At 42.4% G+C, this 26,744-nt stretch overlaps 1 protein-coding gene across 1 annotated transcript in view; it reads right to left on the bottom strand.

Annotated features, from left to right (window-relative positions):
* Positions 1 to 26,744, bottom strand: part of PRKCH (protein kinase C eta) — a 228,126-nt gene that overhangs the window by 88,200 nt on the left and 113,182 nt on the right. Inside the window, exons 3-9 of the mRNA XM_024231718.3 lie at positions 18,359 to 18,509; positions 15,900 to 15,934; positions 12,379 to 12,467; positions 10,676 to 10,805; positions 8,298 to 8,425; positions 4,362 to 4,505; positions 3,990 to 4,163 (exon numbers count right to left, since the gene is read on the bottom strand). Of these exons, the coding sequence (XP_024087486.2) occupies positions 3,990 to 4,163; positions 4,362 to 4,505; positions 8,298 to 8,425; positions 10,676 to 10,805; positions 12,379 to 12,467; positions 15,900 to 15,934; positions 18,359 to 18,509 (851 nt within the window). The remainder of the gene's footprint in view (positions 1 to 3,989; positions 4,164 to 4,361; positions 4,506 to 8,297; positions 8,426 to 10,675; positions 10,806 to 12,378; positions 12,468 to 15,899; positions 15,935 to 18,358; positions 18,510 to 26,744) is intronic.

Here is a 26,744-nt window from a genome sequence, read left to right as displayed (position 1 = left end):
TTACAGATCAAATTCCCCTAAGTTAGGTATGAGATACTTCTTTATTTGCTTCAGCTGTAGTAACTTGGAACCACTGCTGCTGCAAGACCAGGCTAAGCTCACTAAATACCAGTTGACTGCTTGACTCAAAGGTTACCACCTGGTGAAGATGATCTAACCTCACGTCATAGGAAACCATGTGATCTTTGGCTCAGGCCCTAGGAAGAAGATCTGAGAGGTCACCTGGCTCTGCGGCTTGACTCATGGTGTTCGTGGTGGTGTTCAGGAGGCTGGCGCTTGAAACCCTGGCGGGCAACCAGTATCAGCTACCAGCTATCCCTCTCAAGCCTCGAGCTGTAACTCCACTCCTCTATTCCAAGAAAAGAGCCCAATAAGGGGGTGAGGGCAGGGGAAGGGCTTTACGATGGCAAAGCGCCCAGCAAAGGAAGTCGTTTGCTCCAGGGAGCAGTGTGGGGCAGGGAGAACTGGAGCTCCAGGGGAACCAAGGACCAATCCAGCAGACGGAAAGCAGAGGATGGGGGCAGGAGCAGCATGGGCTCCAGGGCCATCAAGAGCCACTGAGGACCGATGAGGAGCACAGGGGAAGGGACAGGAGCGCAGGGGAGCCGAGGCCCATGAAGCCATTAGCTGCCTCCCCAGTTTTTTTTCTCTTGATAACGCTGGGGTGGCGTGGGAGTCCAAGCCATGTATCTCCTTCAGTGCATCCTGTCACCAAGCTCCCAGACTTCTCTGCTCCACCCATTCTCCAGGCTGCATGTGGCCCTCCCAACACAGATATGAATACTAGTGACCCTGAAACATATGAAAACGCCCAGCTTCACTCACAGTTAGAGGAATGCAAGTTGGAACTTCAAATATACCATTTTTCTAACTCTCAGATGATCCAAATAACAGATAGCATGCCATGATGGGAAGGCGGGGAAATGCGCCTTCTCACTCAAGCTTTGGGAGTGTGAATTTAGAGACGCAGCCCAGCAAATAGGAAGAGCCGCCTGGACTCTGCTGTCAGACCACCTGGCTTCAAACCCTCTCTGCCACTTAGGAACTAAGCTTCTTTGTACCTAAGTTTTCTCCTCTGTGAAATGGGGTGATAATAACAGAACTTATTTCAGAGGGTTACCGTAAAGATTAAATAACAGAAATAAAGCACTTAGAACAATGTGTGGTACATGGACAATAAAATGTTCACTATCTTTAACCATAATGGGGGAGAGGGGCAATTGAACTCAATCAAAATGTGAAATGCATATACCCTTTGACCAAACAATACTACTACTAATAATGTGTCTTACAGAAACACCAGCATAAGCACACAAAGACAAAAGTACAAGGGGACTCACTGCAACGACTGAAATAAAAGACTAGGAACACAATACATAGCAACAGAGGAGGAAAAGTTAAATTAATAATGTCATGTTCTAAAATGGAGTACTATGCAGCCATTAAAAATGAGGCAGCTTGGTATACAGAAATACAAAACAATTTCCAATATATACTATTAATATTATGTCTTAAAAAAAAATAAAGTGGCCAGGTACAGTGGCTCATGCCTGTAATCCCAGAACTTTGAGAGACTGAGGTGGGTGGATTGCTTTAGCCCAGGAGTTTGAGACCAGCCTGGGAAACATGGCAAAACCCCATCTCTACAAAAAATAACAAAAATTAGCCAGGTGTGGTGGCATGTGCCTGTAAGTCCCAGTTTCTCAGGGGGCTGTGGTGGAAGGATCGCTTTAGCCTGGGAGCTTGAGGCTGCAGTGAGCCATAACCGTCACTGTACTGCAGCCTGGTGACAAAGTGAGACCCTGTCTCAAAAAATAGATTAATTAAATTTTAAAAATACAGAATCATGGGCAAAGTATACTATTATTTGTGTTTTTTAAAGATAAACATGTATGCATATATGTGCTGTATATATATGTTTTTATGTACAGAAAATTCTCTCAAAGGTTATAAATAAAATGAGCAATAATTGTTTCTTTCGGAGAAAGGATATGAATATTTGGAGGATACTTATATTACCTATTGCAAGAAATTGGATTTTCATAATTAAAACATACAACCTGATAGGTCAATCCTCTGCTTCCACTTTCCACGACTTTCCATTGCTCTCAGGACTAAACCCAAACCCCTTAACGCAGCCTACAAGGCTCTTCATGGCCTGGCCCTTGCCCACCTCGGCTGCCTCAGTTCTCAAGGCCCCTCTTCAACCTCGATATGCTGTGTGTGCTGAGCCTCCTTCACACCTGATGCTCCGTCTCACCAGCAGACCCATGGTGTGCTGTTGACCCTGTATGACATATTCACCTTCATTCTCTGCCTAACTAATTCTAATTCACTCGTTTGGTCCAGCATGGCTTTACCTTCCCTAGAGGTGTATTGCCAGCCTCCCTGACCGGTCAGATGCCCCTATCCCGCTCTCGTGGAATCCCCTACTTCCTTGACGGTGGCACAGGCCAGGAACATGCCCAGAATTCACTCTCCCAGAATGCCTTTTGACAGCAAGATTCTGACACATCTGTGGCAGACCCTCCCTCTTAGTGCCTTCTCCAGGGCCATTTTCCCTCTACATTGATACCAAAAGCCCAATTTTGAGCCCGATTCTAAATAGAAGCAGAATGCCCTGCTCCAGGGTCTGAATCAAGGTTGGTGTGAACCAATCATGGTCTGCCAGCTTATCTTGGCCTGATATTTGCTCTTCCAGCCTCCCTTGCTAAGGGCATGATATGGTTTGGCTGTGTGTCCCCACCCAAATCTCATGTTGAATTGGAAGCTCTAATATTGGGGAAGGGCCTGGTGGGAGGTGATTGGATCATGAGGCAGATGTCCCCCCTTGCTCTTCTCATAATAGTGAGGTCTCATGAGATCTGGCTGTTTGAAAGCGTGTAGCATTTCCCCCTTCGCTCTCTCTCTCTCCTGCTGTCACGTGAAACCTTGCTTGCTTCTCCTTCACCCTTCCGCTATGACTGTAAGTTTCTTGAGGCCTCCCCAGCTATGCCTCCTGTACGGCCTGTGGAACTGTGAGTCAATTAAACATTTTTTCTTCATAAATTACCCCGTCTCAGGTAGTTCTTTGTAGCAATGTGAGAACAGACATACAGGGCAGTTGACCCAAGTCTAGGAAAGATCTTCCCTCCCCGAGAAAAGGAGACTGGCCATGAAGCCCTTCAGCCCCTGCCCTTATGCTTTCTGCTTTGGATGCTATCATGCCAAGGTGTGGCATCTAGGGCTGCAGCAAATACCTTGGGACCCCAAGGGAAAGACATGTCCAATGTCACTGAGCAACAAATCCAACCGTAGCACTGTTACCACCAGACTTCTCATTATGTGAAACAACAAGTAAAAAGTTTGTACTAATGAACCAAACTCATCCTTTCTATTTATTGTTTAATCCACCGCTGGTCAAGTGTTCCATTAACTGCAGCCAGAAGCATTCCTAAACGCACACCATTACAAGGCAGACAGATTCAATTCTTAAGACCAGTCCATGGTTTCAGGCAAAGGGTCCTTGCTAAGGCCAGAAGCAATGCCCTGGGATGTTCCAAATCAAGGTACCTCTCTGGGTCCTCTCAGACCCCTCTTCTAAACTCCTGTGCCCAGGTCAGAACCAGCCCAGCATTTAGGAGCAGAGTCACAGCCAAATTCATCAAGACAATCAGCCCATGGCATTTTCTCTGTTCTTAGACTTCTGTAACTTTCACTCTCCTTCACTTCACCTTCAGAAGATTTATGTATGATGACCTTTTCAATCCTGGGACACACAACCCTCACGGTGCTGCTTCCCCAGGACAGCACAAGGGAAGGGGTGAATTCATAAGCTTCCATTTTTCCTCCAGAGGTTGGCAGAAGTCACCAATACCTCCATATGACCCTGCCTTGGGAGCCCAACCCCATAATTTCTGATACTCAACTTTATGAAATCTTCAGTATCTTACTGTCTCAGCTCTTTAAGAAAAGAGGCTGTTGGAGCAGTGAATGCAATTCATACTTACGGGGGTCTGAAAGCAGCAGAACAACTGAGTGAGGAAGGGGTGATTGCGGGCCAGAGACAGGATCCTTTTCTCGGTCATGGTGCATTCCACATCATCATCCTGCAGAATCACGTCCTTCTTTAGCACCTTCACAGCATAGAGGTCTCCTGTTTCTTTTATTCTTGCAAGCATCACCTATGGCAAAGCAAAAGGAGGGAGCATGAGGGAGTCCTCTTGGGGGTCTTAGGGCATGTGCACACAACAGGAAGAAAGAATGGCACATGAGAAATGTTGAGTATGTGTGCATGCGTGTACACACACACACACACACACACCCCTCCCCATAAACAGAGCACACTTACTTCAACCCAAACAGTTAAAGCCAAGACTCACCTTCCCAAAACTCCCCTTCCCCAACACTCGGATGAACTCAAAGTTGTCGATACCAAGTCGGTTGGAAGAACTAACCCCAATCCCATTTCCTTCTTTGCTGCTCTCCTTTCCCTGTCGTCTTAGGGTCAATCTGGAAACGAGTTTCTGAAAGAGTAAGAACACATTAAGTCAGAAATTGCAGCAGGAGCATGGAGCACCCATGCACGAAGAAGACTTTACTGGCTGGGAGCAGTCTCACCGCCAGTATAACGTGGGGGAAAGATCAACTCAGCTTGACAGATGATCAGTTCTGCCACTCGAAACTCCCTCAGTATCAGCTTCTGAATCTGTGCTTACTGCTTTGCGTAAAAGGTCAATTAAAAATACGTCTAAGCCATGGAGTTACAGTTAGCGCTCAAGTGGAAGTGCATGGAAACACCAACGCCTTGTGTGGTCCCTCGGGTGCCTTCAGTGGTGGCTTTCCGCGGGCAGGTCCGATTCCACGAGCGCCACCTAGTGTCCACTTTTTACAGAGAGCAGTTTTCATGTCTGCTCAGAGATTCAAGCATCATTCAGCACCAGGACACGAATGAAGCAACGTTTTTTAATCAATATTTTAAATTATATAGGAGAAATAAAAGTCCAATGTGAATATTAGAACAATGATCAAAAGCATGAAGAATAAAAATTTAAATACCTAAAATCTCACCAGCCCCCTGCCAAAGATATCTATATCCATGTATAAATAACACACACGCGCACGTTTTTATACTTGGTTAATTTTTAAAAACATAATCAAATTATCATTTCATAACATACATTTGTATTCAAAAATTTGTCCTGGGTATTTTTCATGCCTTTAAATGTCTTTCAAGAACATGAGTTCTAATGGCTATTCAATATCCATTTCATGGATATCTCACAATGTATTAATTCCCCTGCTATTAGAAAGATGAGGCATCTCCCCTTTTTCACCATAATGAATAACACTGGAGTGAATACACTTCATGCAAATCTTCAAAACAGAGTAATTAAGGGTCTAGCTCTCAAGCAAGCTGCCTGGATTCAATAACAGCTCCGCAACCTAACCTGAGACCCTGAGCAAGTTACCTACCCAGCCTCTCCCTGCCTCAGTTTCCTCTTCTGACAAAGAGAAGGTTAAAGCATCTGCCACATGAGTCATTAGCAGGCCTAAATGAACAAATGCATATAAAGCACTTAGATTGGTGCCTGGCACATTCAATAAACTTAAGCTGTATTGTCATCATCATCATTCAGTTTCTTAAGATAACTTCCTGCAAATGGAATTCCTTGGGCCAAAGTGCTAATTTTGAAGACTTCTGATACACAGCCAACTTGCCGTCTACAAAGACTGACCAATCTACACTCTCACCAGCATGATGAGAGTTCTAGTTTCAACACAATGAATGGAAGGTAAGTGTGCTTGCCTCAGTTGGCTTTCCAGTTCCATCCTACTGAGTACCTGAGGATGTTGCTACCTAAAGGCAAGGTGACTTTTGCAGCTGGCCCACCTTGAGACATTTATAAGATAAGCTACCACTAGACAACAGATCAAAAGTCTAACATCCAGCCAGGCACCGGATATCATGGATTAAGGATACCTGATTCAAATGACAAGTGCACTGTCCATTCCTAAAGATCGTGCTGCATGATCTTTATTCCTATTCTTATCTTATTCCCACTGTATCTTAGAAGCCCTAGTTCAGGCTGATATCTTTAATCTCTGCTCTTCAGGGATAACTGCCCCATGCATTAGCAATCCCCGCACAATATTGGCATCCTGCCTGCCTACCCACAAGACAGACAGACCGGATTTCAAATACATTTTTTTACATAATAGATTTCAAATACATTTTTTCACCATGATTTGATGAAACCAATTCGTCTAAATCACATGTAACAGTCATTGCTGACTTAGTATGATCTAATATAAAGATTAAAACGTTTATCGTAGTGGCAATTCAATAAATTGTCAATAGGCCAGGCGTGGTGGCTCAAGCCTGTAATCCCAGCACGTTGGGAGGCCGAGGCGGGTGGATCACGAGGTCAGGAGATTGAGACCATCCTGGGTAACACGGTGAAACCCCATCTCTACTAAAAAAAAAATACAAAAAATTAGCCGGGCGTGGTGGCGGGCGCCTGTAGTCCCAGCTACTCGGGAGGCTGAGGCAGGAGAATGGAGTGAACCCGGGAGGCAGAGCTTGCAGTGAGCTGAGATTGTGCCACTGCACTCCAGCCTGGGCGACACAGCGAGACTCCATCTCAAAAAAAAAAAAAAAAAAAAAATTGTCAATGAAAGTCCCTGACCTACTAGGCAGGAGTCTTTCAGTAAAAAGGAAATGAGGTGGTTGGTGCTGACATTTTCAGGATTATCAAGAATCTCACAGTAATTGCACTTCCCTTCCTCAGTACCCAGAGATTAATTAGTTAAGTCGATAATTTTCCTGAACTGGACACCAAGCTACACCGTTCAGATCTTACAGCCGTGGCTATTTCCCATCTCTAGACGCTGACCAGGAAGGCAACAGTAAGACATGGGCTTGGGAAGCAGCCAAGGCTGGACTGGATGACAGCAGATGGAGGTCATTCAGGGAGAGTGCTGACAAAAACATATGCACTGCAACTGACACAACTCCACTCACTCCCGAGAGTCCAGAGGGAGAGACTCCTGTCTCTTGCTGAATGTGAATGAGAAATTCACAATCCATAAACCAAAACTGCAGAACTGCTGGACTCCAGGGCTGTGCAGAACCTCTGAGATCTTCAAGTTGAACCGCTTTAGAGGTGAGGACACTGATGCCCATAGTTACTGGTCACCTGTCCTGCCTGGTCCCCAGCCAAAAGCATAACCCAGGATCCTGGGTTTTAGGCTTTCACCAGACCACAGTGACAGGAAGCTGATTTTAAAACAGAAAAGAAAGGCTGGGCGTGGCAGCTCATGCCTCTAATTCCAGCACTTTGGGAAGCCAAGGTGGGCAAACCACTTGAGATCAGAAGTTCGAGACCAGCCTGGCCAACATGGAGAAACTCCGTCTTTACTAAAAATACAAAAATTAGCCGGGCGCGGTAGTGGGCACCTGTAATTCCAGCTACTCGGGAGGCTGAGGCAGGAGAATTGCTTGAACCTGAGAGGTGGTGGTTGCAGTGAGCCAATATCACTGCACTCCAGGCTCGGCGACAAAGCGAGACTCTGTCTCAAAAAATAAATAGAAAAAAGAAAAAAAAAAGGAAAAGAAAGGAAAAAAGTCCTTCTTTTGCTTTCTGTTTATTACTCGTTGCCCATGCTCATTATTTCTGGTCATATAACTGTACACACAATCTTATCTGTGAAACAAATTGCTATTAAAAATGCTATTTCAGCCAGACACAGTGGCTCACACCTGTGTAATCCCAACATTTTGGGAGGCCAAAGCGAGAGGATCGCTTGAGCCCAGGAGTTTGAGACCAGCCTGCGCAACAAAGTGAGACTCCATTTCTACAAAAAAACAAAAAATTACCCTGACATAGTGGCACACACCTGCAGTCCCAGCTACTTGGGAGTCTGAGGTAGGAGGATCACTTGAGCCTAGGCAGTTGAGGCTGCAGAGAACCATAATTGTGCCACTGCACTCCAGCCTGGGTGACAGAGGAAGACCCCATCTCAAAAAGGAACGAAGGAAGGGAAGGGGAAAGGGAAGGGGAAGGGGAAGGGAGGAAGGAAGGAAAAAGGAAAGGACAGGAGAGAGAGAGAAAAAAAAAAGAAAGGGAGAAAGAGACAGAGAGAGAGAGAAAGAAAGAAAAGAAAGAGAAAGAAGAAAGAAAGAAAGAAAGGCAATAAGTCTGTTTATTGTATTTGCTAAGATTAGGAACTTTGATGAGGCCACATGCTCTCATCTGGGCTCACCACATCTGAGCAACTTCTAAATTATGATACCTGGAAAAAAAGCAAAGTCTCACCGAGGTTGGAGAAATATTTCCGGGTTGGAGACCCATCCCTGCCAGGGTCTTGGCGAGTTCCACCGCATTTACCCCACAGTTAGGGGCCACGTTCGCTTGACATCGAATGTGCACATTCATTTTACATACTAGAGGGAAGAGGAAAACAGAATCCATGTTCAGAAAGGAACCAAGTGAACATGTGCTACAACAGAGAACTTTAATAGCCTGAAAGATTATAACAGAGGAATTATACCGGCTGAACAGTATCATTTTCTCATAAAATTAAGCTCACACTAGTAACAGTTCCTGACATTTTATCTATTTGTTTTCTGCAGAAGCAGAAAGCCAGGCATACTAAAGAATAATATATTTCAAATACATTTTTTTCACCATGATTTGATGAAACCCATTCATCTAAATCACATGTAACAGTCATGGCTGCCTTAGTATGATCTAAGATTAAAACGTTTATCGTAGCGGCAATTCACAGGCAATTAAATAACAAAGAATCATGCCAACTGTATTTTTTTCTGTCTCTCAACGGTGAAATAAAAGGTAGCAGTTTAAATGCCACACGTAGATCACTGTTCAAACAGGATGGAAATGGTGTTTCTACAAGAAAAACCTCTATCTGCAGCTTTCTTTCTGAGTATTGTTGTGGTTGGGCAGCCCTCACAGCACAGAGATGGGCATCCTGTGAGCCTGTGGTTCTCAGCATTTGCAGCCTGTGGTTCTAACTGCTTCACAGTGGGGAAAGGCAACTTTTAAAACTTTTTGAAGGTCAGAGTACAAATGGCAGTTGAAGAGGCGAGCAAAGCAAGCTAAGCTCCTGGGGCACCGGAAGCTGCCTGGGGACGATGAAGGATAAGGATCTGAGGCATTGTCAGCTGGAATAAATTCTGAGACAGTTTTTTGACATGGGCCCTGCTGATGGGAGGTGAAACTGAAGCAACAAGCAACACATTCCTGTTTTATGGAGTCAGTCCATCTTGGAGGCACACACAGATCCAGGTTTTGTGGGGCCTGAATTTACATAATTTAGGAGGCCTTCTTTAAGAAAAAGAACACCAAATCAAGTAGAGGGCTTTGGAAGGTGCCCTTGAGAGGAGGAGCCCTGAGACTTAAGCTTCATGGGAAACCCACCCCTCTCAGGAAGACAGGTGTAAGACACACGAGCCTACAGAAGCCTTTCAAAACCACCAAGTGACCATAAAAGCAAAAATCACAAGAGCCGGATTGCTGCAGGTGTGCTACCCTCAGGCCACTAGGGAAGAGGACAATGCAGATGAGCCCCATGCATGGCTCTGCACATCAGCAACAATGCAAGGCAGAAAGGGACTTCCCACTGGGAACCCATACCCAGGTGAGACCATCACGCTAACATCAAGCTGCACCTGGACCAATGCCCTACAAGTTATCCATGAGCTGGCTACTGTTTTGGTTTTATGAGAAAAAAATTATTAGTGTTCTACAGAGATAGAAGAATGTGCCCTTCTTAAAGACAAGTGACTGGCCCCTTTTTGTTGACAGAAGCAGGCTCTGTAAGACCAAGCAGTCAATGGAAGTTGTCTGGCTATACTCAAGCCAATTCTACCTCATCATTGCTCTCCTCAACTGGCGACTTGGGGTGTGTCTGATAAGGAAGGCTTCAGGTGCACCCCACGGCAGTCAGATCATTACATTTCCATACAAGATGGCACAAGGCCGACAGCTCCCTAACTCCTAACAGGACAGGGATCAGCTCTCACCCACTCAGAGCCTTTGCTAGGGCCAAAGCTCCAAACTCTCACTCCACTGGGCACAGCTGGTGAGATGCAAGCTTACAATCAAGGCTTTATCTTCCTTCATTCTACCCGTCTCCAATCTCTTTCACAAGACCCAGGGCAGCTCTTTTTATGCTGTGACAACTCAATTCCTGATTTCTGGTGAGACCATCAGATCTATTCTGCCATTTCTTACTCTTAATCCAACCTTCTCATCTGGCCATCTCACCTCCTCACCTCCTCCTAACTTCCATTTCTTTTAAATTTTTATTTATTTTTTTCTTTTTAGTGTCTCACCTGACTCAACCATCTTCCATTTCTGACTAAGATCCCATCTTTTTCTCTTCCAAACACCTATTAAAATACAGTGTCCAGGCTGTATTTGTCAGCTAGCGAGCTAGATCACTGAATATACCATTTGACTTAATGTCCTATGGTTAGAAAATGTTGGCATCAGAGGAAGTTCTCTTTACATGCCTGACAAGAAACATGTAAGTTTAAAATGACTAAGATGTTGATTTACAACATATCGAAAACCATCAGTTCTAGGAGATTCTGAGCCCACAGAATTCTGAAAGCTTAGGGCACAGTGTTCCCATGACGAGGTGGGTGCCCAGCACCCCAGCATCTCACTTTTACACTGAAGTCCTTGCCGCATTATTCCCCAGAGCAGCGAGCCACAGTGATCGCAGAACGTCGGCACTTTGTAGTTGTGGATGCTGAACTTGTGTGGGATGTTGATCCCGAACCTCTGTTCTGCAACCTGTAAAAAAGGAAATAAAGGGACAAGAGCTAAAATGGCATACCAACGTCTTTTGTAAAAACCGTAATAGGAGCCCATCAAATGCAAAGCGTCACTATGACACCTGAGCTAGGTATATTATTTTACTGTACTCAGCCCTGATTAATTACTCAGGTCTTACTAACCAGACTAAACACATTTTCTAATGAACAGGACAAGACAGAAATGTGGGAAACACATTAGATCATTTGCCATTTTGAGAAATAAAAATTAAGATTTTCACTTCATCTTTCATATTCAGGCCATATTTCTCTCCTTGCCAATCCCCTAACACCCCCATCTATTTCCCAGAACCTTTTAACTTCAGGATTAAATGGGTCTTTTACACACTATATATACTTGCTATCACTATAAGTTCTTCCAGACATTGTGTCACGGGGGGAAAATAAAAAGAAGAGACTCAGAGGCCATGGAACCACAGAAGGAATTTATTCCAAAGTGACATTAAAGTAACTACTTATTCAGCCCTTCCAGCCTTTCTTTGCCTGGCATTTGCAATCTGACAATCTGAGTTAAATCTCAGTTTCCAGCAAATAATTCCGCTAGGCATGTACTTTGAAGTCCATACCACAGTTTGATGCTATAACAATGGATCCATGCATGACAAGGAGTAGGGCAATCATTACTCCTCTTGAAACTTTTCTGGCCTCTTTCTTGGAAAAGCTGTGGTTTATACCTGCAGGTATACTCTTTAGCAATCCTACATGTGTACTATAAAGAACGATTGTGTTCCAGAGTCATTTTTCCAATGCCTCTGCAAATCTACTGCTAAGTGTCAGCAACACTCCATCTGCTTTTACCTCTAGAATTTAAAATGTATGCCTATTGCAGATGAATGCAGTATGAGTGGCAAGAATGATGTTGAAGTTTATACACATACACACACACACACACACACAGAGAGAGAGAGAGAGAGAGAGAGAGAGACATCTTCCCTGAAATTTCTTAAGAGGCTGGAGAAAGCCAGCAATCTTTTTACTTAGGAAACATAATTTACAGTTATTAACATATATGTCACATCAATTCTATGTTGTTTAACTTACAAAAACTGTGTGAGGGAAACATTGATCCTGTTTTAATACTGAGGAAAACAGAGATTGTAGGCCTTGCCTCAGCTCATAGAGAAGATGGCTAACAGAGGCTGGATTCAGCATTCAAATCCAGGCTGTCAGATGCCAAGTTCAGGGCTCCTTTCACTCTGCCAAAAGTCTCTCCAAATGAGTAGAACCAATCCATATAGCTTATACCCAGCCAAGCACTAATGGGGTCCTCACAAAGGAGGGATGATGCCACATAAGTACAGAAATACAAATGCCATAATTTAAAAAAAGAGAGAGAGAGAGAGATTTCTATTGTAATACAACCCTTGGTCTCAAAGAATGTGGAAGGGAAGTGGCAAGGGGAGGAAAGCAGAGGTTTGGGGACGGGGAGAAGGAAAGAGGGGGAGGAAAGGAGGGAGGGAGGGAGAGAGAAGGCAGCACACAGCACACACAATACACACATACACTTAATCAGCAAACTGCTATCCTCTTACCTTTGAATCCACTTTGTTAATATTGTTTTGGCAAGTACAGGCTGTAACAATTAGATGATGGCAGCGTTTATGGACGACACAGGTGCACACTAGGAAATTAAATCCAGCAATTATACATTTATCAGACGCTCACAGTCCAGCCAGTTACAGCAGAGTCAACCAGGGCTGCACTGTGCCAACAAGACTGTACTTGTCTGGCCCACATGACAGCAGCTGGTGTGCCCATCCTTCCTATTGCCCTTGCCACCATCCTAACACAGACCTTTGCTCAGGCTCAAACTATCCATTATCAAGTCCTGGACCTATTTCTTCCTTCCTGACTTTATTCCATCCTGCACCCACCACCAGAGGACTCTTCTAACACTCTAGTCCTCCCCCCCATAATCGAAAACCTTCCATGGTAATTCACTGCCGATCAACAAAGTTCAAATTTCCCACCCAGGTTCCAGGCCCTCCAGAGGCTGCCCCAAGCTACCTGTCACCTTTCTTCTATGGGATCTACTTGTTCCAGTAAAAACTACATGGGTTGCTGTTCGTGGAGCACATCTGCACCCTTCCAACAAACTATCAATGCCCTTTTCTCTCCCTGGGATATCCTTTTTGCCTACCAACTAACTAAATCTTAAGTTTAGGACAAGATGTAACTCAGAAAATATCTCTTCCATGAAAATACTCTACCCCTATCCCCACTTCTAGACTGAAACCACTTGCCCTCCTCTGATCTCCCACAACCCTTAGCCCGCCCCTTCATTTCAAACCTTCCACCCAGCCTTGTAATACCCTCAGGATTCCCTGCATGACGCCTTGAACAGAGGAGGCATTCAATAAATGTTTGCTGAATGGCTTAATCAACTGTTGAAGTATTTAGAATTTTCTGAATAACATTTTTTTCATTCTCGTCTAGATAAGTGATTTAGTGCAGACAGTTGAGCTTGTCATCAAAGGATAAACACATGCAATGAAGCAGTATAAAAATATACATCATCTTAAGATCTTTCAAGACACGTGGAAGGTTTTAGGATTAACTGCATAAAGAGAGGTGACATGTCAGTAAATAGCATTATACCTTAAAACAAATCTAGCTTTCATCAGATTCAATTCTCAGGAGAACCAAATTGAAAGTGCCCAGAGAACTGGTCTTTTTATATGAGGGGATCTCAAAACCATTCTTCACACAGAAAGACTTTATTTTTTGAGGTATTTGGTTTTTTCCTGGTTATCTTTTCAAAGAATCGGCATTTGATTTCATGGGTTTTCTCTGTTGTCTTCCTATTTTCAACTTCAATGATTTCTGCTCTAATTGTATTATTTCTTTTCTTATGCTCGCTTGAGGCTTAAATTTATCTTCCTTCTCTAGTTTCCTGAGGTGGAAATTTCAAATCTTGGTTTTAGATCTCTCTGTTTTCCTACTGTATGCATTTAATGATATACATTCCCATCTGAGCACTGCTTTTTCTGGATCACACATATTTTTATAAGTTATATTTTCATTTTCACTGGACTCTAAATATTTTTTATGTTCTCTTGAGTCTTCTTCTTTGACCCATGTGTTACTTAGAATGTGATGTTTAACCTTCAAATATTTGGGGGTTTTCCAGCTATCTTACGGTTACTGATTTCTAGTTTAATTCCATTGTGGTCTAAGAAGATACTGTTTATGGTTTCTCTTCTTTTAAATTTGGTAAGGTATGTTTTACAGCCCAGAATGTGGTCTATGTTGGTAAGTGTTCCCTGTGAGCCCGAGAAGAATGTGAAAACTGCTGTTGTTGGATGGAGTATTCTATAAATGTCAATTTCACCTAGTTGCGATAATGCTGTTTATATCACCTATATCCCTACTGATTTTCTGCCTGCTTGATCTATCAATTACTGAGAATACTGAAGTCTCCAACTACAGAAGTGGATTTGTTCATTTCTCCTTGCGATTCTATCAGTTTGTCTCATGTATTTTGATGCCTGTTGTTAGGTACATACATACATACATACACACATGTTAAAAATTGTTATGTAATACTACACTGGTCTTTAAATAAAACAAAACTTAAATAAAAATGTTAAGTCTCCTTGGAAAACTGACCCCTTTATTGTTGTCCCCTCTTTATTCCTGATAATTTTCCTCGTTCTGAAGTCTGCTGTGTCTGAAACACCTACGCCAGTTTGCTTTTGATCAGTGTTAGAATGGCATACCTCTCTCCAACCAGGCATTTGGTTTTATATGCCTTAGGAAGACATCGCCAAAGCGGTGTCTGCATGTCTCCTAACTAATAGTCTTTCCTGCTCTTTACATAGCAGGTGACCCACTGAAAATCAGGCCATCAAATATCCAGGCACTATAGGCCAAAGAGAAAAAGAAATAAAATAACAATAGAGATGTATCTTAAATTCCATGTTTTAAACTCAAAACCATAATCTTGTTTATCTAGAGCTTCTCAACTTATCTTGGTGTGCATAAGATGGGCTGCCACGGACTGCAGGGCATATTCCTGTGCTCACAAGCCCATGCCACGAAGTGACAGCGATTCTGGCTTGTGAACTGTCTTCTCACTTGGGACTGAGATTAACAGCATACAGGTCAATTATTGCTGTCATATTGATTATATATTTGTTTTTTCCTAACTTTGAAAGTTCAATGGAATTTTTCATACATAGTAAAGTCAAAATTAGATCCAAGAGTATGTCTTATTCAGTCCATCCAAGGGAAGTAATGTTTTACCTCACCTCTTCCAGAAGAGAAGGTGAGATTTTCTTATCCACATGTAGGCTACTGCTCTAGGATACGTGGTGCTATTTTATCAATCATCCACATAGTGAAACGGGTCCCATGTATATAAACTATGTGATGATACTCATGCCAAAGGTTAAGGGGGACCCAAATGACAGGCAAGCCTGATGGGCCTGGCTAAACCACCTGACTGAGGGCTCTTCTTCCATTCCTGCCACTGTATTTCATTCCAGTTATGCTAGAAACACTAGTAAATTGGTTTCATCTTAGATTGTGAAAAATAAATGTAACATGTAGTAACTTACAAGATCACTGACAGCTTAACTTTGAACATTTCTCACTTTTTTTTTTTTAAATCATAACATTTCAAAAAACAACTTGGATAATAGCTTATGTTCCCTGGACGGGGAAAAAGAGAAAACAGCAGTGTGCTACTTTTCATCCCTATCTATTATCAATAGGATTGTAAAAAACAAAAGTTTATCTTCAAAATTTAAGAGTATGCCCACAAAATCACATTACCTTTTAGTACTCTCATGTTATTGCAGAGACAAAACTTTAAACAATGAAACTTTATTAGGTATCCTGGCTTTAGAAATAAAAACGTCCCCTTTACATTGTCTAAAATATGGCCAAGATCTCACCAAACTAAAGAGTTGTATCTACACAGGGGTTTCCTTTGACCTACAGAGAGTTATTTATCACAATATTAAGGGAAGATACCCTGTTTTCTCTTGGTATAATCATTTTTTTTAACATAGGAACAAAATGAAACATGGTTTTAAAAATGTTTCCTTACCTTGGCACTGATAACCCTGTTTCCCAAACACTCCCCTGTTGAAGAGAAGAAAACTACCATCAGTCAAGTATTTCAGCAATAACCCTCTTATAGTTCTTAAGGAAAACAAATTTCATCCTCTCCTCCTTTATGAAAAACACAATTTCAGGGAAGAAGCAAAGATGATGTGCTTTCTGAGCCACTGTTTGTTACTATGAGACACAAGAAAAAACCATGTGCTGGATTAGCATGTGCCGTATGATACAAATGGGTGGGTAAAAACCATTCCCATTCCACCTACCTCCACGGCAACTTCCTAAGTCCTCAGTGGCAATAAATCCTCATCTGTACGTGTGATTAAGCCTCAGCCTGAAGAGTTCCAACCTTATTCTCTCTCACATAAAGATGTTCAGATGCTGAAGTAAACAGACACAGATACACTGTGGAAGTGCACAGATGAGTCTACCACAGCTGCCTGTCCCAGGGGACCTGCCCTTGTCCCTGTGTCCATATCACCCCTGGAGTCCACAGGTGGGCAGAGTTGCCACCACAATATGCCCTTCAGGCCCACCACTTCCATCTTTGTCTCTCCCAAATATACTCTATGGGTGATGGTAATGATGGTAATATTAGGAGTATTCTCATTCTCATTAACAAAGACCACAGTAACTAAGCCCATAGGATGTGCCAGGCACTGAGCCAAGCAGCTGATATATACATTTAATCCTCACAAAAAGCCACGGGAGGCCGCACACAAAATAACATGGTTAAGAGCACAGACTCTGAAGCCAGATGGCCTGATGCTTTGAGCCACAGTTTCCTCATCCATAAAAGGGACTAATGATAGCAGTCCCTACTGCATAGGTCTCTAATGAAGATTAAAAGTTGTAATATAAAATGCTCAGAATAGTGCCTGGCCCTTTAAGTACTATATGAAAGCTTATTATACAAGTAAAATAAGATTGTTGTCTCTATTTTGCAAATGAAGAGACATTGACAGGCTACGCAACTTGACTAAGTCACACACCCAGTTGGTGATGAGACTGGATGTCAGAGTCCATACTCTTAACCATATATATTAATATATACACCAATATTTTAAGTGTGTGTGAGAGAGTATGAGTGTGAGGGTGTGTGGGTGTGTGGGGGGCGGGGGCGTTAAAGGCTGGTTGAGTACAGCTAATGTTTCTTTGGTGGAAAAAAGTCAGTGAAATGATCAAATAAGTTTCCATTATGAATGCCAGTTCAGGTCAGGGGCCATCACCACTAATGCCTACAGGCGCCTGGCAGGTCATGTAAAAGAAACAGAAAGGTGTGACATGAAATACACTGCAAAAGGCAAGCACCCTTAGGTCACAAGTGAGCAAACCACAGAGAGGTGGGGCTGTGGCTAAGTCGAGTGCAGCCTCATGCAAAGAGGAAACGTGAGCTCAAAGACGCCAGGGCTGCTAATTTTTTCCCAAAAAAAAAAGTAATACAATTTTTCTCCTAAATACAATAAATGTTATGACACATTTGTTGGCTTCATATCTATAGCCAGTTTAGCATCTCAAAATTGTTGTTTCTTGATTAAAAATGTCAGAAATACTAACTAGCCCTGGGTTCTGACTGTTGAAGATATAAAATCCAAAATAATCACAGAAAACAAAATACAAAGTAATTAATCAACATTCAGAAACTGCTCTGATCCAAGGGCTTCTGCCTTCACTAAACAAAATAATTAAAGTCGACAACAAAAATATAGATCTCCTTTCATGCTACCAAACTGTGTTTTCTCCTTCTGAGATGGGTGTGTGAGGGTATCTTTCTTTCTTCCCTTTCCAAATAAATATGCTTAATTTATCACTAAAGATAACTATTGCTTAAATTTATTTTACATTTGCCACTGAGACTGAGACTTAAGCTTCAGTTGTATGTCTAGTAAGATACTGCCCCAAATCTCTAGAATTTCTCAATGTTGAATTATCTTAGTTCCTACTAATTGCCAGGGATTAGATTATAGTATATGATCACTGAAGGCTATTATCTTCTGCTACATACCAAGAGGCCATAGACTACTTTGTGTTTAGTTTTCTTGCAACCATTAATTTCCATAAGTCATAATGCGATTCATGCCTTCTTAAAGCAATACTGTTGATTATTCTTTGGTCCTTAGGGGCTGATTATCCAGTTTACTGATTGTTTATTGACTTATTAGCCTTTTTCTCTGATTTATGCTTTTGGACCAGTTTAGGATTCATTAGCATCTTTCCCAAGATGATTTTAAAAAGAAATGATATCTAAAACTTGGATCTGTAAATTATTTAGATGTTTTTGCAATGGAGATTTAAATTACTGGGTCAACATATTAGAGTAAGAGGCACAAATCAGATCCCGAAAGAATTCTTAAATAATCATGCATTCTGCTGAAGTCATACATAACCACAGGAAGCCTATTAGACAGAAGCTCTGAGGAGGACAGAAGTCAGGGAACCCCTTACCAGATAAACTCCCTGCAGTGAGAGCAGTAGGTGGGCTGCCTCAGATACGTGGCCATGAACTTGTGTCCATTGATCTGGTGGACTCGCCTTCGCATAGCCCTTTGGCGCTTCCTGGTAAAATGTTTGAAGATCCGGTCTCTCTGGAGAGTAGCTATATATTAAAAGGAAGGAAAAAAAGAATAAGATGTAAGGAACCTAACGCACCTAATAGATGAGAAAGTTTGATAGTTCAAGTACTCCCCACATTATTTTTTCTTTCTTCAAGATCTAAACCATCCCCCCCAAAATCATTATGGCTTCCTAATAGGACTCTTTACTTTGAGACAGGACCTCACTCTGTCACCCAAGCTGAAGGGCAGTGGCTCAATCACGGCTTACTGCAGCCTCGAACTCTCAGGCCCAAGTGATGCTCCTACCTCAGCAACCCAAGGTGCTGGGACTACAGGCATGCACCACCATACCTAGCTAATTAAAAATAATTTTTTTTTATAGAGATGGAGGTCTCACTGTGATGCCAGAGCTGGTCTCCAACTCCCAGGTTCAAGTGATCCTTCTGTCTTGGCCTCCCAAAGTGCTGGGATTACAAGTGTGTGTCACCGCACCCAGTCATGTGGCTTTTTAAGGTTAGACCTATGCAAACCCCTGAGATGCCCACTGCCTTGTTATAACTGGCTATCATGGGCCAATCTCTTGTAGCACAGACCAAGGGTTTCCCAGCATTCTGATAGCGCAGTATGTGACAACAGCATGGTCTCCTAGCTCTGGTCTGGCTGTCTGTGACCTCACGTCTATCTATGGGCTATAAGCATTTCTCATTATTCTCCTTTAATTCTGGTACCTCACAAACTGAATGGGGGAATCGCCCACAGCACAGACTATGAGAGCTCTGTCCAAAACCCATTGGTACAGGATCACCTCTGCTAACCTGGAATAGGTAGAAATTAACCTGGAATAGGTGCAAAATTCCTTTTCTAACCTCATGCTTTTAAAACAGTGGCTTCTAATCTGAGGACTCTGAAAACTACATCATTATGTCTTCCAAATAATTATACTACAATTTTTCTAGTGTATGCAGAGACTTGTGATTAATAAAATATAGCTTATTTCCTCAATAATGCTTTAATCATTGAAACAAAGGAAATTTAAGAAATCATGAAAGAATAATTTGCTAAAAAATTTTAAACCCTAGAAGAGACAGAAGATTTCAAAGATAATCTCAGATACCTGTTACAAAGGAAATTATAGAACAATAAGAAAACACAGAAAAATATTATACTCCTAGGATAAGATAAAGATAATAAAACCTGGCCGGGTACAGTGGCTCATGTCTGTAATACCAACACTTTGGGAGGCTGAGGCAGGAGGACTGCTTGAGTCCAGGAGTTCAACACCACCTGGACAATATAGTGAGGCCCTGTCTCTTAAAAAAAATTTTTAAAGGGATAATAAACTCTAAAGGCATCCAAAGTTCACAGATTTGCAATTTAAGAAATTTAAAGTTCTGTTTGGCAAAAAAAAAAAAAAAAAAAATACAAAGCAGAAAGTTGAAAGAAATAAACTGAGGGAGGGGAGGACTTGTAACACATGACAAAGGTTTACTACTATTTATAATACACAGAAATCAATTTTAAAAAATATGAACAATCCAGTAAAAATGGGGCAGAGGATGTGAAGAGGTAATTCCTAAAACTGTAAGTGCAAACAGCCAATAACCATGCCAAGATGTCCAATCCTACCCAAGACGGACGCATAAGAACCAGAAGCTAAATTACATTTTTACCTCTTAAGCTGGCAAATACTTAAAAGGATTGCTAAAGTGTCCTTTTTAACAAGGGTGAGGTGAAACAGGCATCCCCATCCTGTCAGTAGGAGTATAAACCGGGCTCCAGTCCTGACCCTACCACACCGGCTCTCTTTTTCTTGCTAAGCCTCAGGGTTCCCATCTAGAAATCAGGTGGCCCCTTCTTCCTAGGGTTTTCCCAAGGACTGAATCAGGTAACACATTCAAAGAGCTTAGCACAAAGCTAGGCACATCGCAGCATTCAAAAAAATGTAGTTATTTAGGGCAAGTGCAGTGGCTCACATCTTTAATTTCAGAAATTTGGGAGGCTGAGGTGGGAGATCACTTGAGCCTAGGAATTGGAGACCAGTCTGGGCAACATAATGAAACTCCTTCTCTACCAAAAAAAATTAAAAAAAAAAAACAACCAAGTGTGCACCTGTGGTCTCAGCTACTAGGGAGGATCACTTGAGCCCAGGAGGTTGAGGCTACAATGAGCCATGATTGCACCTCTGCACTTCAGCTGGGCAATAGAGCAAGACCTTCTCTCAAAAAAAAAAAAAAAAAAAAAAAGAAGAAAGAAAAAGAAAAAAAGAAAAAAAATGTAGTTATTTCAATAATAATTTTTTATTTTTTATTTTTTTTTGGATAGTTTAACTCTGTCACCAGGCTGGAGTGCAGTGGCGTGATCTCAGCTCATTGCAACCTCCACCTCCCAGGTTCAAGCTCTTCTCCTGCCTCAGCCTCCCAGGCAGCTGGGACTATAGGTGCGCACCACCAAGCCCAGCTAATTTTCGTATTTTTAGTAGAGACGAGGTTTCACCATGTTGGCCAGGATGGTCTCGATCTCTTGACCGTGTGATCCACCCACCTCAGCCTCCCAAAGTGCTGGGATTACAGACGTGCGCCACCATGCCCAGCTTTCAATAATAATTTTTGTGGAGACCAATGTGACAATACCTGTCAAAGAAATTAGAGTCTACACAATAGATCTCAAAGAGTGAAATGCAGAAAAAGTCCAAATGAATTTGGATAAGACACCAACATCTTCAGAGGTTCCAACATAGTTAAAATTATACCTGCCTCAGTTTTTGTTTGGAGGTAGGTGTAATCTTTGGCAAACAGCCTAGTTACCTTCCTTCTTAAGTTTCCCATATGTCTCAAGAAGATAAAGATGCTCCTGTCATCCACCCTGTGGGAACAGTGTCATAACCAATAATCCTGACAGGTTCTAAGGACTGCATAAGAACAAAAGTTACTACACTACACTGCCCTCTTCCACGCATGATACTTCTAGAAGTCATTTAGAAACCACAAAGTGAACAGATTTTAACATTCCTTTGCTTGCAGATGACAAAATTAGGCTAATGGTATCACTCTCTATCCAGCCTCTGTTATCACCAGCCTGAGACCGAGCTCAATACTGGCCAAAGCAAAACTTGTATTGAATTATTAATAGTAAACACTTATCATATATAGATGCAAATTAAGTTCTCCCTGGGGATCTAATTACCAAGAATTAACTTATTTAATCCCTTAATACTACAAAGATTGGTTAAAATGCCAGTCCACTTGCATGTTTAATATTTCATCAATTGAATCCTATTTTTTTTCTTAACAGCTATTGCCACTGCAATTTTCCAGTTGATTCCTTATAACCAGAGGAGGATTTAGGAAAAAACTGCATGCCAATCCTTTCTTGCCACCTTCACTCCTGCCTTTTCACCTTCCTAAACTGCCCTTTCCTCTTTCCTTCCAACCATTAAGAGTTAAATTAGACTTAACCTATCTGCCTCAGAGCCTGAGCAACCTCCCCCAAATCCTAAAGCCGGGGACATGCTAACCCACTGTTCCCACAGCAGCCTGGGAGTGCACCTCAATCTCTTCTCTCACGACCTGGGGCCGTGTCTCTTTTACTTATGCCCCAGGCACTTCCCATGCACTTTCATACAGGGACATGGACAAACTTCACTCTGCCCTTTTACATTATTTTGCACGTGTGCCTCTGTTTAGAAAACAAACATACACACTCATGCACCTACACACACACCTGGGACTTTGCAAGACATTTGGTCACATAAAGAAAACTGGGGCCCCCATGGCTTCCAATGACTTTCACTGTCACCATGTTCTAGACTGCTGCCATGAGCAAAAGGAAACAGCTCTCCTACACACTCTTCATTTGCCTACAGACTCCAACCCCACTTCACCATCGGAATGCAGAGGGAACTTCCTCATTGTTTGCACTGCCTCCTGTTTACTTAGGACTGAGTTAAAAGGACTAAAAAAAACCCTATTGAATACTATGGTGCTTAAATCAACCAGGGCTTTAAGAAATCTCTCAGATCATGTTTTAGTTAGACACGTCAGGCAACCCTAACATGCTCTGCAGCCAAAACTTGCATCACAACTTCTGTTTGGCTCCTTAGGTGCCTAATGGCTCTAAATAAATAGGAAGCTGGCTCTGTGTCCCAGCATGAAAATTCACATTCCAATCTCCAGAGGAGTGCTGGCCTGGAGCCCTGATCTGCCTCACCAGAAGTGGGTTTTGAAAAGCCACCCCATCCACAGGGTGCAGAGTAATTATGTCAAATATAATGAAGATTAACTATTCTAAAATCCCATCTCTTCTGAACTAAAATTATATTTCATAAAACTGGACTGTCATCCCATGCTCGTTTTGAGAACTTTAGAAAGCACAAGTGACTAGGAGTCACCAAACAACCCCAGGGTAAGTTTTCATTTGCAAAAAAAAGTTGCACCGGACTGAAACTTGTGTTGGTCATGTGAGGCTTCTGTGGAGGAGGAGTATGTCTCTGAGAATTCCTATTCTCGGTTGCTGTGATTCTGTAAACTGTTGTAACTTTATCTCAAAAACAGTAGATACATCATCCTCTTTGGTCTTTTGTTCTATCTGCCTGAATTTATGGTTTTATATCCCAGCAGCAGAAATATACATATTTGAAAGTACTTCTAAAATATTCCAACCTAGGGCAAAAGCGTGGATCACAGCTCCTCATTTTTAAAATGATTGTAAGCAAATTAAATCAGAGAAAATTTCTGGCATGGCACATTTTAGTTTCCAGAATTACTGGCGTAAAATGCACAGCGAATATAACTTTGATTCAGTGTAACATACGATTGAACTCAAGCTTAATTTGCCTAATAGCAAAAGCACTGTGGTTTATTGTGGCTTATCTTTAAGGAGGCTACACTGAGAAAACAGAACAGCCTTCTATATGACGACAGACAAGAGAGTTTGGTGGTTGAGGCTGTGGAATCTGGAGCCTGGGGTGTGCAGACGGCTTCTCCCCTTATAAGCTCGGTGGCTTTGGGCAAGTTGTTTAACATCCTATGCTTCATTTTCCTCATCTATAGAACATAAAGGGTATGTTCCTCATAGGGCCATTTGAGGACTTGATAAGTTAATAAGCACAGCATAATTAGAGAAGTACCCGACAGGTAGTAACTTACCTAGTATAACTGTGAAAACCCTTACTTCACACTACCCTAGAGTTCTAGGAATAGAAAGGATTTTTTTTTTTTTAAGAGACAGGGTCTTGCTATGTTGCTAGGCTGGTCTCGAACTCAGGGGCTCAAGTGATCCTCCTGCCTCGGCCTCCCAAACTGCTGGGATTACAGGTGTGAGCCATCGCACCTGGCCGATAGAAAGGATTTTTAATTCAGCTGTCTATTGTCTAGAAAAAGAATGAATACCTAGGAAATTGGGGCCTAGAGAAGTTAATGTACCCCGAGACACATTTAGCTAGCTTGTGCTAGAACTGACACTAAAATCTTCCACACACACTGCACTATGCCCTTTATTAACACCAGGTCTCCTGGTATCCCTGGAAAGTAATAAATTTTCTAGTGAGGAGACAGAAACTAACAGGAAGGTTAGGTGAGGTCAAGCAGCCAATGACAGAAGTGAGGACGCCAGACTCTGTTCACTATTGTTGAACTACTGGATATACTATCAAATGTCTTTTTTCTTCTTCCTGAGATAATTTGCTTTATCATTTGTACACATGGGAGAAAACAACTGTGAGAAAAACAAACAGAAAAACCTTAGAGTTAACCAAAAGCTACTAGTCAAGAAAGAACCAGAAAATATTATGTGGTTTATGTCTGCAAAATATACCCCAGGAAGGTAATGAGGTAAGGTAGCAAGAGAATTTTGCTTAACATCATCAAAAAAACTGAATAAGAACTACTTGCATAAAGAATGATGCATAAAAATGTAAACACAGATGATGATGATCTCTGAGACAGTAACACATAGACAGAGATTAGGACGTGCGTTAAACAAATGCCTAACTTAACTAACTTAAGTTGTAAATAGCCACTTAAATGGCTATTTACAACTGGTAAATACAATGGTATTTTACAATCCTGGTTTTATATACTTGAAAATGTAAAGATTTAAATGGGTATTTACAAAAAGCACACCCCACCAGTGGGTGACAGTGACACGAGCACTGAGCAAAGAAATCACAGGAGTTGCAGATATAGTCCTGTAACTAATTAAGGAAGACTTCCATGTTAGTAGTCTTTGGAAAAGAGGAAGGAGAACTTGGTGAATTAGAGCAGGGAGGAGGTACCAGGAATTTTGTGCCAGCACCTGTGATAAAGACTGCAACGAAAGGTTTTGGTATTTAAAAATGGCAGCAAGGCCCGGTGTGGCGGCTCATGCCTGTAATCCCAGCATTTTGGAAGGCTGAGGCGGGCAGATGACCTGAGGTCAGGAGTTCAAGACCACCTGGCCAACATGGTGAAACCCCACCTCTATTAAAAATACAAAAATTAGCCAGGCGTGGTGGCGGGCGCCTGTAATCCCAGCTACTCAGGAGGCTGAGGCAGGAGGATTGCTTGAACCTGGGAGGCAGAGGTTGCTGTGAGCTGAGATCACACCTTTACACTCCAACCTGGGCGACAGAGTGAGACTCCATCTCAAAAAAATAAGTTGAAAAAAAATGGTAGCAAAAGCCCCCCTCAATGGCACTAGCAGTACAGAATCCTCTGTGTTTTTTGAAAACAGCTTAACTATGTAACTCATAGTTATTTCCAAACTCAGATAAAGTGGTTGGACTCACTGTATTAGACCCGGATCTCACTGTGGAGACCCAAATCAACAGGTGCTACACATGTTTCTCAGGGCTTTGGTTCCCTCTGAGGAATCTCAGACCACACAAACACCAACCATCCTGCAAACTAAATAGGATGGCAAAAGAAGGAGAGGAAAATAATTTATTACTAGACTGACTCTCTTGAGTAGAACCTATGGCTCATAGCACCCATGCAAGCTGAGCCCATGCTCACTCATCACTCCAGCCTCCTCTGCCAGCAGAACAGTGATTAGAACAGAACGTTGCATGTGAGCATCTGCAACAGGGCCAAAGTTCCATCCAGAACCATGAGAAAAGCCTCTCGCCACATCAGGTTGGGAAGAGAGTCCTGACCTCCCATTTTCCACTCATCATCATCTTTCCTTTTTCATGTCTGTGATCTGTGCAAACTCCAAAGTACAAATTCTCCCCTTCTCAGTCCTTGAAGAAAGAGGCCTTGGCTCCAATAACAGCTCTGGTTCCTCTCTCTATAATCGTCTTTCTTAGTCTCCCTCACTGGCTTTTCTCCTCCACCCAACTTTTAAATATGTGTATGCTCCAAGGTTCCCTGCATACCATGCTTCTAGTCTTTCTGGATGTTCATTCATCAACTGCCTGTACACTGAGGATTCCCAAATATACAGCTATAGCTCTGGTTTCATTCATTCATTCATTCATTCATATTGAGATGAGGTTTGCTGATATTGAGATGAGGTCTCATTACATTGCCCAGGCTGACCTCAAACAGCTTCTGGACTCAGACCATCCTCCCACCTGAGCCTCCAGAGTAGCTGGGACTACAGGTGCATACCACTGTGCCTGGCCAGCTCCGGCTTCTAGCTAATAAACTTATTTCTAAGTAGCTTCTCAGCATCTCTTCAAGGTATCCCCAAGCTACCTAAAACTTGGCATTTGTTGGGCTGAACCCTCTTCTCGGCCTCCTCCACCCTCTCTTTCTCCTAGCTAATTGTACCACTATCCTTGGAGTCACTCAAACAACCTTAGAGATGTCTTCAGATCTCCTCTCTGGCTTCGCTTATCCTTGTTCTACTCTGTCTACACCTGTCCTCATTTGGATTCCCCCAGGAGCAGAGTTCAAGATGGGGACTTAAGTTGCAAGTAGTTTATTCGGGAAGGAACCCCCAGATGCACCAGGGGATTACAGAAGTGAGACAGGGAGGGGAAGAAAACCAACGATAAGGGTATTACTGAGCAGGTTTCCAAGGTGGGCAACTGAGGCTCGATTCCTGTCGGGAATTTCAAGGACCTGGTTGAACACCCTCAGCGGGTGAGGAAGTTGGGTTATTTATCCTCTGGCTCCCATTCATCACTGGCTGATGGCTGCTTCAGGGGTGGGGGGTATTAATTTTTCAGCATTTCCAGCTTTCTGTTGTGGTATGAGAGGAAATATGGGTGGGGCATCCATATTTATTTATCTGCTATAGTAACGTATTTACATTTACCCTGGTCCTGATTTCTCACTGAAATTTTACTGCCATAT

Source organism: Pongo abelii, chromosome 15, assembly GCF_028885655.2.
Source record: "Pongo abelii isolate AG06213 chromosome 15, NHGRI_mPonAbe1-v2.0_pri, whole genome shotgun sequence".
Lineage (NCBI taxonomy): Eukaryota > Metazoa > Chordata > Mammalia > Primates > Hominidae > Pongo > Pongo abelii.
Note: the sequence above shows the minus strand (reverse complement) of the source record. Positions and strands in the feature narration are given on the sequence as shown.